Consider the following 15,414-nt stretch of genomic DNA (forward strand, 5'->3'; position numbering starts at 1 on the left):
ATGCAGTGCCTTAGACCGCGGCGCCACTCGGGAGCCAAATAGTGTGTTCCCTGACTGGGAATCGAACAAAGGCCGCGGCGGTGAGAGCACCGAATCCTAACCATTAGACTAGACCATCCATCTAATTGATTAAAAAAATTCAGAAAGTTTTGAGTATCTTCATCCATCCAGGATGGTGTATCCTGTGCCCCATAAACAAAAAGCAAACACTTACCAGGCTTGTGCCATCCACTGTGTGGTGCTGGTGTGCTGTGTTTACAGTAGTACTCTACCTTCAGTTTGAGTGTGAGGTTCTCAGCCTGGGCAAGTTCCAGCTGCCTCTCCTTCTCCTTCAGCCTCTCCTCAGCCTGTTGAAAGGAGTTTCTCAGACTCTTCATCTCATCCCGGGAGTCCACACGATTGTGACAGCTCTCTAGAAGAGATTTCTGCAAAGGAACCTAGTTCTTTAATTCCTCAAACCAACCCTGGACATTATTGAATGCAGCAATCATGAGCAGAAAGGTTGACTCATACACTGAAACTAAGATTAACAGTTTAGAGCTACTTTATAAAACAAACATGTATAATGAACCAGATAGGATATCCTTCACTCTCCACAGATCAGTAGAAGAAGGAAGTATAGTGCTGCACATCTCTGTTTAAGAGCATTAAGACTTTCCATGGGGGGGTTATGAGACATCCCACTGGACAAAAACTGGTTCAATCAATGTTGTTTCCACATCATTTCAACCCCAAAATTCTATGTGATGATGTTGAATCAAAGTGGAAAACTGATTGGATTTGCAAAAAGCCATCAATTTAAGGTAATTTCATATTTTTTTTAGCAAACTTTTAACTTAAATCCAATGACAGGGTGACATTTTTGGTTGATTTCACATTGAATTCACAAATGTAAATTAAAACTAGACATTGAACTGACATCTGTGCCCAGTGGGATGGCCGTGACGAGACAGTGACAGGCCTGTTTGACAGTCGTTGATCCTGTACCTGGAGGTCAATGTTGGCAGATATAAGGGAGTTGTTCATCTGGTCGAAGCTGTCCATGGCTGCAGTCCGAACCCTCACCTCTTTCTCCAGAGTCTTCCTCTGGGAGTTGGCAGTCTGGAGAGACACATAGCACACCCAATTCTCAGATTTTGTATCCATTTTGTGTTTATAAGAAATTGAAAGAGAAGGGATTTCCAGCTGTTAGCTGTCTTATTAGTCATGTGTGCCTCGTGTATTGTCTTACCCTGATGTCTTGTGATAGTTTTTGCATCGACTGTTGCATTCCTCCAACCTGGCCGTACATCCTCTCTCTGACCTTCTCCAGGGAATCTCTCACCTGTGCAGCACAGAGATAACACACGATTGAAGTAATCCATCCTTATTGCTTGATTAGCAAATCCATAATGTTGTCCATGTTACAGAATCCTGGTGTTAGCTCTTGGATACCCTGCAGGCCTGTCAGGTGTACTGTACTGTAGGCCTCTGCTCTGTTTACACTCCTTAACTTGGATCAGCTTCATCGTTATCTTCTCCATCTCCTCTCACCTCCTTGATGTACCTCATCTCATCCCTCAGGTGATTGACAGACCACTCGCACGCCATCACTTCCTGCTGTCTGTCCGAGCCTGTCCTCTGCAACACACCGTACACCTTGGGCCCGTGATGCCGCTGCAGCGACGTCTCTAGCTCCCCATTGGTCGCTGCTCTGAGCTGCTGAGGGAGACAGGATCAACCCGGTCAGGTTTCTATCTAGGCACACTTTCTACCAGCCTGTAGATGTGTGTGTGTGTGTGTTCGCCTCTATGTGAGTGTTTGTGCGCTTGCATACTTGCGCATGCCCAGGTATTTCAAGTATTGCTGCTGAGCACTTGAATCTGGAGTTTGGGAAGCAGGGATGGAAACAGGGTGCAGTGAGGGTGTCATGTTTCTGCAACCCAGTATATGAGCTCCCGCTGTCTCCCTGCTATTGTTCCTCTCCAACAGGGCTCTCAAGGAGCACAGGTGCACACTGACACAGGTCCTTTGTAGCTCAGCAGTATCAGGAAGTGGCTCTAGCACCTTTCTGTTATCTTACAGTAACATACAATATGAGAGGAATCCACTGAGTGACAAAGATACAGATTTTTTTTACCCCTTTTTCTCCCCAATTTCGTGGTATCCAATTGTTGTAGTAGCTACTATCTTGTCTCATCGCTACAACTCCCGTACGGGCTCGGGAGAGACAAAGGTTGAAAGTCATGTGGCGCCCGGCCCGCCACAGGAGTCGCTGGTGCGCGATGAGACAAGGACACCCCTACCGACCAAGCCCTCCCTAACCCGGACGACGCTAGGCCAATTGTGCGTCACCCCACGGACCTCGCCGGTCGCGGCCGGTTACGACAGAGCCTGGGCGCGAACCCAGGGACTCTGATGGCACAGACAGATACAGAATCTTATCAAAGTCTCATAATAAATAAGTCTTACTGTGTGAAGAAGCAATACGTTTCCATTGTTATGATCAGACAGGCAGCCAGCCCGCATTTATCCACCCTACATTATTCAACAATAGAGGAGCCAAAACAATGGCCTGTCCTACTATGCCACAGATTCCAATATAAACCATGAAAGGTGAATCTGTTTTCCTTTGACGATAAATCCAGGACACTCAAATTGTGACCTCTGTTTCAACCAGAGGCAGAGGGTTGTACCCAATACTACATATCGACATAATCAATGCTTGGAATTATCTGAGGATAGGTTATATCAAGTATAGTACAAAAGGTTCTAAATGTTCTTGTTTATATACAGTGCATAGCTTGAATATTTGTGTTTCACACGCCAATAGCAGAGTTGACCACAAATTCAGGAAGTTACTTCCCATATTCTCACCATAACATTCTGTAACTTTCCCTTTCAAAAGCCTCTATTTGGGAAACCATGATAGCTTTTTTTGTTGTGGTTGTGGTAGTTTACCTGTACAGGTGACTCACTGCCAGCTGGCCTCTCTCTCTGGATGAGTCTGTTCTTCTTCCATGTTCCATTGACAACCTTCTCCTCTTGCTGAGAAGACAAACAGAAACAAATGAACTGTGTGCTCACAATATCTGGAGATATTTCACAACCCTGTAACCTGATTGTTACTGAATGCTTGGAATTCCTGTTTTTTTAAAGCCACATATTTAGTTTGCAAATTATGTGCTTCAATGTACATAACGTACGTATTCCCCTCTTTCAGATAATGATATGGGCCAAGGGTACAGTTTAAATGCATAGATCCTGTACCTGTTCTCATCAAACTGTTGATGACAGATTGCCATCTTTGTTGAACATAGTCTACTGTAGTTTTGATCACTGGGAATAGTCATTATACTATTTTCTAGACCACATCTTAGTCATAACCCATACATGTTTTAAAAATACGGGTTTGGACTACTGCAATGCTTTATGGGGAACGAGCTAGGAGGAGCCTAGTTTCTGAACCTGTTTGGGATAGGCGTCCCGCTCCGCTACTGGAGGGCATGCAATTCAAAAAAATAATCATAAAAATTATGGATATTAAACATTTAGTTACATATAAGTGTCTTATATTGGTTGAAGTCTTAAATTATTGTCAATCTAACTGCACTGTCCGATTTACAGTAGCTATTACAGAAAAAACATGCCATGCGATTGTTTGAGGAAGGCACCCCACATCAAAATATTTTTCCACCGGCACAGGTTTCATACATTCACAAATAACGATTAAATATTCACTTACTTTTTGAAAATCTTCCTCTGATATGTCTTCCAAAGGGTCCCAGCTATAGCATGTAGTGTTGTTTTGTTAGATAAAATCCTTCTTTATATCCTAAAAAGTCAGTTTAGTTGGTGCCATTGATTTGAGTAGTCCACTCGTTCAACATGCAGAGAAGGAATCCGAAAATCTACCCCTAAACTTTGTTTCAACAAGTCAAAACAAGTTTCTATTTACTCCTCAGATACCCTAAAATGTAATCAAACTATAATATTTCTTACGGTAAGAAGTATGTTCAATAGGAAACCAATTTTAGCAGGTGCGTCCTGTCTTCATGGCGGGCGCAAACACGAATTTCCAAGACTGTGTCTCTGTACTAAAACTGATATTTATTATTTGCTTTTGAAGTTACAAGCCTGACACCTTGAACATAGACTGGTGACACCCTGTGGAAGCCATAGGAATTGCATCCAGGAAGCTAATTTTCAATATGACCTTTTACTTGCCATTCTAAGAGGATGGTCTCTCAAAATAAAATTTCAGGTTGGTTTTTCTTTGGATTTCCTCCTACCATATCTTTTGTGTTATATTCTCCTACATTATTTTAACATTTCTACAAACTTCAAAGTGTTTTCTTTCCAATGGTACCAATTATATGCATATCCTGGCATCAGGGCCTGAGCAACAGGCAGTTTACTTTGGGCACATCATTCAGATGGAAATTAAGAAAAAAGGGGCCTAGCCCTAAGAAGAAGCACTTAATGACAGACTTCAACAACACAGGGGATGGTAATTGATATACAGTACCAATCAAAAGTTTGGACAAGCCTACTCATTCAAAGCTTTTTCTTTATTTTACTTTCTTCTACGTTGTAAAATAATAGTGAAGACATCAAAACTATGAAATAATACATATGGAATCATATAGTAACCAAAAAAGTGTTTTAATAAATATAATATATTTGAGATTTGAGATTTTTCAAAGTAGCCACCCTTTGCCTTGATGACAGCTTTGCACACTCTTGGCATTCTCTCAACCAGCTTCATGAGGATTGGTTTTCCAACAGTCTTGAAGGAGTTGCCACATATACTGAGAACTTGTTGGATGCTTTTCCTTCACTCTGCGGCCCAACTCATCCCAAACCATCTCATTGGGTTGAGGCCGGGTAATTGTGGAGGCCAGGTCATCTGATACAGCACTCCATCACTCTCTTACACAGCCTGGAGGTGTGTTTTGGGCCATTGTCCTCTTGAAAAACAAATGATAGTCCAACTAAGCGCAAACCAGATGGGATGGTGTATCACTGCAGAATGCTGTGGTAGCCATGCTGGTTAAGTGTGCCTCTAAATAAATCACAGACAGTGTTACCAGCAAAGCACCCCCACACCATCACACCTCCTCCTCCATGCTTCATGGTGGGAACCACACATGCGGAGATCATCCATTCACCTACTCTGCGTCTCACAAAGAAGATTGGAACCAAAAATCTCAAATTTGGACTCATCAGACCAAAGAACAGATTTACACTGGTCTAATGTCCATTGCTCATGTTTCTTGGCCCAAGGAAGTCACTTCTTCTTATTGGTGTCCTTTAGTAGTGGTTTATTTGCAGCAATTTGACCACGAAGGCCTGATTCACACAGTCTCCTCTGAACAGTTGATGTTGACATGTGTCTGTTACTTGAACTCTGTGAAGCATTTATTTGGGCTGCAATCTGGAAGTTCAGTTAACTCTAATGAACTTATCCTCTGCAGCAGAGGTAACTCTGGGTCTTCCTTTCCTTTGGCAGTCCTCATGAGAGCCAATTTCATCATAGCTCTTGATTGTTTTTGCGACTGCACTTGAAGAAACCTTCAAAGTTCTTGAAATGTTCCGGATTGACTGACTTTCATGTCTTAAAGTAATTATGAACTTTCGTTTCTCTTTGCTTATTTTACCTGTTTTTGCCATAATATGGACTTGGTCTTTTACCAAATAGGGCTATCTTCTGTATACCACCCCTACCTTGTCACAACACAACTTATTGGCTCAAACGCATTAAGAAGGAAAGAAATTCCACAAATTAACTTTTAAGAAGGCCCAACCGTTAATTGAAATGCAGGTGACTACCTCATGAAGCTGGTTGAGAGAATGCTAAGAGCGTGCAAAGCTGTCACCAAGGCAAATGGTGGCTACTTTGAAGAATCTCAAATATAAATATATTTTGATTTGTTTAACACTTTTTTGTGTTATTTCATAGTTTTGATGTCCTCACTATTATTCTACAGTGTAGAAAATAGTACAAATAAAGAAAAACTCTGGAATGAGTAGGTGTGTCCAAACTTTTACTGGTACTGTATATTTTGGACAACAACTAAAAAGCTCTTGTTTCTTAGAAGAGAAAAGAGAAGCTTCCCTACTAAACAAATATTAGCTCAGAGGAACATCATCCAAGACCTCTGCTCTGCAGCCCATCCAGCCAGAGAGAGAAGGCGTCCTTCGCCCATCCAGCAGAGATAAGAGATGGGGAATAATGACGCCACTGTTGTTTCATGGCCTCCTGAGCTGGACGTTGCTTCACATTTCCACACCAGATAATCCACAGAGAGAGAGAGCAGGATGACATTACGAGGGGCTCCAAATAGGCAATGTGAATTCCAACAGATGGGAGAGAAGAATGGCCGTCATTATGTTTTATAGCCGGTACTGTAGACACCCTCTGAAAGAACTTCATATGTCAGCCTTAATTGCGTAAATATTACAATGTAGGTGTTTCAGCATGTTTGCGGAGTGGGTATTTATTCCAGTTTTGTTCCAGTTTTGTCCTGGATTTTTTTGAAGCTGAATTGTAACAGAAACTGATTTTTCTTCTTCTATCCAGTCAGATAAGGGGCTGTGAAAACAGCTTTTAATGTCCTGCCAAAGGAATGTGACCCTCACTGAACTGACAGTGTTATTTATTCATGGAAAACCAGATGAGAGAGGCCTAGTCTGAAGAACTCAAAATCAAAAGCAATGGGTAATATTCTGCACTCTTAGAAAAAAGGGTTCTTCGGCTGTCCCCATAGGAATAACCCTTTTTGGTTTGAGGTAGAACTCTTGGGTTCCATGTCAAACCCTCTGTGGAAAGGGTTTTACATAGAACCCAAAAGGGTTCTACCTGGAACCAAAAGGATTCTACCTGGAACCAAAAAGGGTTCTTCAAAGGGTTCTCCTATTGAGACAGCCGAATAATCATTTTAGGTTCTAGATAGCACCTTTCCTTCTAAGAGTTTACTATTCACTATTTTAATTGACAATGTTACCTAAGCTTGACTGTGTATCAAAATTGCTTGCATAATGACAGACTCCCCTGTGCTATATACCTCTAATACTGCTTTGTGCCCTGAGCTTTATTTCCTTTCTTTAGGACATGTATGTGGAACTTACTATACAGTACATGTCATGTAGAAGTAAAACGTTTTTCTAATGTAACCCATTTGATTGAATTGACTTAACTTCAAAAACACCATCCTTTGACTCAAGCACATTGTGGCAGTGGGGGTCTTACGCTGCAGGCATGTAAACTTTCAGTCTAGCACCTCTGTGCCACAGTTCCAGGCAGTTCAAAAGGAGCAGATGCATTACACCACATCCAGGTCAGAGTCACTGATAAGCCTGTCTCCCGCAGGGTGTCGGGTTACAGGACACGCCCTTTTTAATTTCATGGTAGATCACCACTTTCGTCATTGTCCTTTTCCCGAAACATAATATCTCCGACTTAAATGTAAGATGTTTCCTCCCTCCCTCCTTCACTTAACTATCTTGTCATGCGTGTTTTCTTTCTTCGTCCTCTCCATCTCTATGTGGCACCACAGTCTTGTTGTCTCCTGCTACCCAGGTTTCACTTCCAAGTGTTTTTTTTTCTTCACCTTTATTTAACCAGGTAGGCCAGTTGAGAACAAGTTCTCATTTCTAACTGCGACCTGACCTAGATAATGCAAAGCAGTGCGACACAAACAAGTTACACATGGGATAAACAAACGTATAGTCAATAACACAATAGAAAAGTGTATATACTGTGTGTGCAAATGTAGTAAGATTACGGAGGTGTCGTGACGTTGTATTAGTTAATATGACGACTGTTGCTCATCAAATGATTAAAAGTTTCTAATTGCGTGATTAACTGAATCAAGCAATTATTAACTCATTAACCTGGGGCACCATGGGAAAACTAGTTTTCATTGAGTTTCTATTTCCCAAATTAACTCAAAGAATATCAGAATATCGATTTTTACAACAGCCGCTAATTAACCAGTTCGTACCACACCAATCTTAGTTGAATATTTATTTACTAGAAAGCTAAAATGATGGTAAAAGATACACATAGACAAAACACATTATAGGCTATTGATTAGAACTTAATATAACGGGCCATCACACTATTGCGCCTGTTACCCAAAATGGGGATTTCAAAGAGAGAGAGAAAAAAGAAAGTACACGAGAGAAATATACATTTGGGTGAATTTGTCAGCTATGCTATTCTAACCCTAGCCTTGCCCCAAACTGCCGCTCTTATGGGTCAGAATATAATGATGTAATTACGTGGGGAAGACCTCCTAGGATTCTCTGCGTGGACCGTTCAGGCTGCTCGATGACGCACTTCTCATGCGCACCTTTCTTGTCATCCTCACGATGTCAGTGTCCTTTTGGCTTAGGAGTCTGTTCCCTCACCCTTGCTCTGGAAAGGGTCTTCTGAGGACAGACAACTCTGTAGCTCAGAGCTCACAGCATAGGGATGAAACCGTTTAGATAGCACGATTCGCTGGGATTGGATGCTAGGGGGTCCGGCTTGAATTCACCCGCTTAGACACAGCTACTCATCTGTAGCTTGGGTAGAAAAATATTTATTTGTCTTCAAACTTGTGTTGCGTTCGGAAACCATTGTTCCAAAGTGCCTTTATTTGTTCTGAGGCTGGTTCTCCATAGTAACAGGACAAAGGAATTTGTCTGTGGCCTGAGATTTACCAGGGGCGAGAGGGGTCATAAAACCCCCACATCTTCAGACCCCTAGATCTCTCCTCCTCTGTTGGGGTTGAGAGATAATCTGTAGGGTTGTGGTCTCCTGTAACCTGACCTGATCAGGACAGTCATGACAGAGGTAAGGCAATAAATAGGCCATAGTGGCGAAATAATTACAATTGATCAATTAAACACTGGAGTATTAGATGTGCAGAAGATGAATGTGCAAGTAGAGATACTGGGGTGCAAAGGAGCTAAACATAAATAACAATATGGGGATGAGGTAGTTGTGTAGGCTATTTACAGATGGCCTGTGTACAGGTGCAATGATCAGTAAGCTGCTCTGACAGCTGATGCTTAAAGTTATTGAGGGCGATATAAGCTTCGGTGATTTTTGCAATTCGTTCCAGTCATTGGCATCAGAGAACTGGATGGAAAGGCGGCCAAATGAGGAGTTGGCTTTGGGGATGACCAGTGAAATATACCTGCTGGCGAGCATGCTATGGGAGGGTGCTGCTATGGTGACCAGTGAGCTGAGATAAGGCGGGGCTTTGCCTAGCAAAGACTTATAGATGACTGGAGCCAGTGGGTTTGGCGACAAATATGAAGCGAGGGCCAGCCAACGAGAGCGTACAGGTCGCAGTGGTGGGTAGTATATGGGGCTTTGGTGAAAAAACAGATGGCACTGTGATAGACTACATACAATTTGCTGCGTAGAGTGTTGGAGGCTATTTTGTAAATGACATTGCCGAAGTCAAGGATCGGTAGAATAGTCAGTGAAGGATGTTTTGTTTTGTTTTGTTGCGAAATAGGAAGCCGATTCTAGATTTAATTTTGGATCGGAGATGCTTAATATGAGTCTGGAAGGAGAGTTTATAGTCTAACCAAACACCTAGGTATTTGTAGTTGTCCACATATTCTAAGTCAGAACTGTCCAGATTAGTGATGCTAGACGGGCGAGCTGGTGTGGGCAGCGATCGGTTGAAGTGCATGCATTTGGTTTTACTTACATTTAAGAGCAGTCGGAGGCCACAGAAGGAGTGTTGTATAACATTGAAGCTCATCTGGAAGTCTGTTAACACAATATCCAAAAAAGTGCCAGAAGTATACAGAATGGTGTTGTCTGCGTAGAGGTGGATCAGAGAATCACCAGCAGCAAGAGTGACATATTGATGTATACAGAGAAAAGAATCGGCCCGAGAATTGAACCCTGTGGCACCCCCATAGAGACTGCCAGAGGTCCAGACAACAGGCCCACCGATTTGACACACTGAACTCTATCTGAGAAGTAGTTGGTGAACAAGGTAAGGCAGTCATTTGAGAAACCAAGGCTGTTGAGTCTTCCGATAAGAATGCGGTGATTGACAGAGTCGAAAGCCTTGGCCAGGTCGATGAAGACGTCTGCACAGTATTGTCTTTTATCGATGGCAGTTATCGTTTAGGACCTTAAGCGTGGCTGAGGTGCACCCATGACCAGCTTGGAAACCAGATTGCATAGCGGAGAAGGTACGGTGGGATTCGAAATGGTCGGTGATCTGTTTGTTAACTTGGCTGTCAAAGACTTTAGAAAGGCAGGGTAGGATAGATATAGGTCTGTAACAGTTTGGGTCTAGAGTGTCTCCCCCTTTGAAGAGGGGGGTGACCGAGAAAGTTTTCCAATCTTTAGGGATCTCAGACAATACGAAAGAGAGGTTGAACAGGCTAGTTATTGGGGCAGCAACAATTGCAGCGGATCATTTTAGAAAGAGAGGGTCCAGATTGTCTAGCCCAGCTGATTTGTAGGGGTCCAGATTTTGCAGCTCTTTCAGAACATCAGCTATCTGGATTTGGGCGAAGGAGAAATGGCATGGGCAAGTTGCTGTGTGGGGTGCAGAGCTGTTTACCGGGGTAGGGGTAGCCAGGTGGAAAGCATGGCCAGCTGTAGAAAAATGCTTATTGAAATTCTCGATTATCGTAGATTTATCGGTGGTGACAGTGTTTCCTAGCCTCAGTACAGTGGGCAGCTGGGAGGAGGTGCTCTTATTCTCCATGGACTTTACAGTGTCCCAGAACTTTTTGGAGTTTGTGCTACAGGATGCAAACTTCTGTTTGAAAAAGCTAGCCTTGGCTTTCCTAACTGCCTGTGTATATTGGTTTCTAACTTCCCTGAAAAGTTGCATATCGCGGGGTCTTTCGATGTTAATGCAGTACGCCACAGGATGTTTTTGTGCTGGCCAAGGGCAGTCAAATCTCTAGTGAACCAAGGGCAATGTCTGTTCTTATTTCTGCATTTTTTGAATGGGAAATGCTGAGTTAAGATGGTCAGGAAAGCACTTTTAAAGAATAACCAGGCATCCTCTACTGACGGAATGAGGTCAATATCCTTCCAGGATACCCGGGCAAGGTGAATTAGAAAGGCCTGCTCGCTGAAGTGTTTTAAGGAGCGTTTGACAGTGATGAGGGGTGGTCGTTTGACCGCGGACCCATTACGGCCTCAGGCAATGATTGCTGAGATCCTGGTTGAAGACAGCAGAGCTGTATTTAGAGGGCAGGTTGGTCAGGATGATATCTATGAGGGTGCTCGTGTTTACGGATTTAGGGTTGTACTTGGTAGATTCCATGATAATTTATGTGAGATTGAGGGCATCTAGCTTAGATTGTAGGACGGCCGGGCTGTTAAGAATATCCCAGTTTAGGTCGCCTAACAGTACAAACTCTGAAGATAAATGGGGGTCAATTCATTCACATATGATGTCCAGGGCACAGCTGGGGGCTGAAGGGGGTCTATAACAAGTGGCAACAGTGAGAGACTTATTTCTGGAAAGGTGGATTTTTAAAAGTAGAAGCTCAAACTGTTTGGGCACCGACCTGGATAGCATGACAGAACTCTGTAGGCTATCTCTGCAGTAGATTGCAACTCAACCCCTTTGGCAGTTCTATCTTGGCAGAAAATGTTGTAGCTGGGATGGACATTTCAGAATTTTTGGTGGCATTCCTAAGCCAGGATTCAGACACGGCTAGGAGATCAGGGTTGGCGGAGTGTGCTAAAGCAGTAAATAAAACAAACTTAGGGAGGAGGCTTCTGATGTTAAAACATCTTAGGGATAGACCCATTTTTTACATATTCACCTAAAATGACATACCCAAATCTAACTGCCTGTAGCTCAGGCCCTAAAGCAAGGATATGCATATTCTTGGTACCATTTGAAAGGAAACACTTTGAAGTTTGTGGAAATGTGAATTAAATGTAGGAGAATATAACACAATAGATCTGGTAGATGAAAATGCAAAGAAGAAAAAAAAACATTTTTTTTGTTTTTTTCTACCAACATCTTTGAAATGCTACAGAAAGGTCCCACATCTAGCCATCACTCTGGTTGTAATTATTATGGTGTCCACAAGATGGCAGCAGTGTATGTGCAAAGTTGTGGATGGATAACATGAAGTATGAGCAAACTACATGACATTTAGTGTGAAGTCACCCAGGTACATTTGGGCAAATCGTGAAGGAGACATTTACATTCACATTACATTTTACTGCAAGAATATTGTCAAATCTGTATACTTGGATTTAGCTTTTCCTGTATTAGTAGCCATATAATAAGTTAAACATTTTCAAAACACCCAGTTTTCATAACTTCATAACTCTCCATATTCTTATAATTTTTGTCCAAAATGAAAAGGCTTGCTGTCACACAAGGTTAGCAGCTACATTTTGCGGCATATACGGGGCTCATTGGCCTGCTCATTGGCTATCTAGCTTTGTTTGACCCCGATTGGTGATTATTTGACAGTCGGTCAAATGAAGACTGACCGCGTCATCGGCGTGCCATGAAGGCGTCGCTCTCTGACCAAATTTGGTGTCCTATAGGATATACTACACCCCTAATGATATAGTGAAGTCTGGTTACGTTCTAGGATCTCTGAGGAATAAATACGAATGTGATTTGACTGGTTGAAACAACGTTTAGGGTTAGATTTTCACAGATTCCTTTCTTTGCAAATTGAGCAGGTGGAAATACAAAATCGATCGTGCATGCTATATGGACCTTTTTAGGATATGAAAAATGATTATCTAACAAAAATAAATGTCATGTTATCTCTGGGACCCTTTGGATGATAAATCAGAGCAAGATTTCAGAATGTAAGTACACATTTCACCTTCAGAGAACGTTTCAGAAAACGTGTTTGTTGTTAGGAGCTCTCCTCAAACAATAGCATGGTATGTTTTTCTCAGTAATAGCTACTGTAAATTGGACAGTGCAGTTAAATGAACAAGAATTTAAGCTTTCAGCCAATATAAGAAACGTACATGTATATGTACCGACATTTGTTGTTTCTCTAAAATCTTTGATCGTCATTTATAACTGTCCCTGTTGACGGGAAGCCTATCCCTAAATAGCATGCATGAATCCAAGGCTTTTACGGTTAGAGAAGTCAACAAATGATAGTGCCTGGGGGAATAGAAGTGTAACTGGGTTAACCTCTACATGACCAGAGGAACGGAGTAGGATAAGGGTATGGCTAAAGGCTATAAGAACTGGTCATCAAGTGCGTTGGGGACAGATAATAAAAAGGAGCAGATTTCTGGGCGTGGTAGAATAGATTCAAGGCAAAGGTATGGTAGGATGTGAGTACAGTGGAGGTAAACCTAGGCGTTGAGTGACGATGAGAGAGGTTTCGTCTCTGGAGGTACCAGTTAAGCCAGGTGAGATCTCCACATGTGTGTGGGGTGGGACAAAAGAGATGTCTAAGGCATTTTGAGGGGACTAACAAACCAAGAATATGTGCACAATATGGGAGTGTTACCTATAGTTACCTATATTTTCAATTCCTCTGAAGATAACATCTACATACAGCGAGTTCAACCATGAAAGAATCCAGTGTCAATGACAGCCCACAGACTTTTACGATAGTTGCTCTCCATGTTGGATGCTGACCTTTATTATTGGATGTACACTACCGTTCTAAAGTTTGGGGTGTCCTTGTTTGTGAAAGAAAAGCACATTTTTTGTTCATTAAAATAACATCAAATTTATCAGAAATACCGTGTAGACATTGTTAATGTTGTATATGACTACTGTAGCTGTAAACTAAAAAAAGCTGATTTTTAATGGAATATCTACATAGGCGTACAGAGGCCCATTATCAGCAACCATCACTCCTGTGTTCCAGTGGCACGTTGTGTTAGCTAATCCAAGTTTATCATTTTAAAAGGCAAATTGATCATTAGAAAATCCTTTTGCAATTATGTTAGCACAGCTGAAAACTGTTGTCCTGATTAAAGAAGCAATACAACTGGCCTTCTTTAGACTAGTTGAGTATCTGGAGCATCAGCATTTGTAGGTTCGATTACAGGCTCAAAATGGCCAGAAACAAAGCACTTGGATTAGCTAACACAACGTGCCATTGGAACACAGGAGTGATGGTTGCTGATAATGGGCCTGTAAGGGTTTTCCTCCTCTTCGTCTGAGGAGGAGAAGCAAGAAGGATCGGAGGACCAATGCGCAGCATGGTAAGTGTCCATGGTTCTTTAATAACAGAAACTCAACATGAACACACTACAAAACAATAAACGTGGCAAAACCCCAAAACAGTCCTATCTGGTGCAGAGAACACAGAGACAGGAAACAAATCACCCACAAACCTCAACACAAAACAAGCTACCTAAATATGGTTCCCAATCAGAGACAATGACTAACACCTGCCTCTGATTGAGAACCATATCAGGCCATACATAGAAACGGACAAACTAGACACACAACATAGAATGCCCACCCAGCTCACGTCCTGACCAACAATAAAACAAGGAAAACACACAAGAACTATGGTCAAAACGTGACAGGTCCTCTGTACGCCTATGTAGATATTCCATTAAATATCAGCCTTCTCCAGCTGCAATAGTCATTTACAACATTAACAATGTCTACACTGTATTTCTGATCAATTCTATGTTATTTTAATGGAACAAAAATGTGCTTTTCTTTCAAAAACAAGGACATTTCTAAGTGACCCCAAACTTTTGAACGGTAGTAGTGACGTCATCTGCTTACTGCTTTATTCACTCAAAGTACTGTACTGATGAATACTGAATTGGCATTACTGACTGGAATACTGAATTGGCATTACTGACTGAAACCCTGACAACAAGGGAAGAGTCAACATGCCTGCTAAGTCAATAGATAAAGGGAAGCTAGAGGGGATGTGGTAGGAGGGGGGGCACTTTGATCATCCTTCTCTCCTCCTTTCCCACTGTGCGTCCTTACATACTAATCCTCTGTTTATGTTCTATCTGTAAGGTCTCTGAAGTTAATGGGCTGGGATAATTATTAATGTGATGTGCAATATGTCCTGGCCGCTCCGGAGCGCTGCTCTCGTTAGCGCTGGTTGGCTCGTTAAGTGGGCCTAGCTTCAGCACAGACTGATACCACATTGCAGACTGGAGTGCACAGCTGGCCGTGGCAGTGTGGCACGGCCCCCATACGACTGGCACAGATGTGTTGTGTCATCAGCAGGGCCCTGAGTATTTCCAGACCACATAACTAGACCAGGAAAAACTCTGGGCCCTAATTAACTAGGGCCCAACGTTGTTCTCCTCTGTGCTGCTCTCTTGTCAACCCTGACCTGGCTGTCGTCTTTTATCAGTAGTAATGCTGTAAACATGCACAGCCTCCTGAAGGGAAACACCATCAGATTACACCATTAGTCACACTTCTATCAGCTGAACTGTGATGACAAAGGGGTGGGGCAGGT

The 15,414-nt window shown here is 42.4% G+C and overlaps 1 protein-coding gene across 4 annotated transcripts in view; it reads right to left on the minus strand.

The window, feature by feature from the left end:
* Nucleotides 1-15,414, minus strand: part of LOC139384502 (myocardial zonula adherens protein-like) — a 29,317-nt gene that overhangs the window by 11,453 nt on the left and 2,450 nt on the right. For 2 of the 4 annotated variants that reach the window (XM_071129313.1, XM_071129315.1), the window contains exons 3-7: nt 2,941-3,027; nt 1,534-1,701; nt 1,232-1,324; nt 988-1,101; nt 273-425 (exon numbers count right to left, since the gene is read on the minus strand). In XM_071129313.1, coding sequence (XP_070985414.1) covers nt 273-425; nt 988-1,101; nt 1,232-1,324; nt 1,534-1,701; nt 2,941-3,027 — 615 coding nt within the window. The remainder of the gene's footprint in view (nt 1-272; nt 426-987; nt 1,102-1,231; nt 1,325-1,533; nt 1,702-2,940; nt 3,028-15,414) is intronic. The other 2 variants (XM_071129314.1, XM_071129316.1) reach the window with 1 other exon arrangement.

This window comes from Oncorhynchus clarkii, chromosome 26, assembly GCF_045791955.1.
Source record: "Oncorhynchus clarkii lewisi isolate Uvic-CL-2024 chromosome 26, UVic_Ocla_1.0, whole genome shotgun sequence".
NCBI classification, from domain to species: Eukaryota; Metazoa; Chordata; class Actinopteri; order Salmoniformes; family Salmonidae; genus Oncorhynchus; species Oncorhynchus clarkii.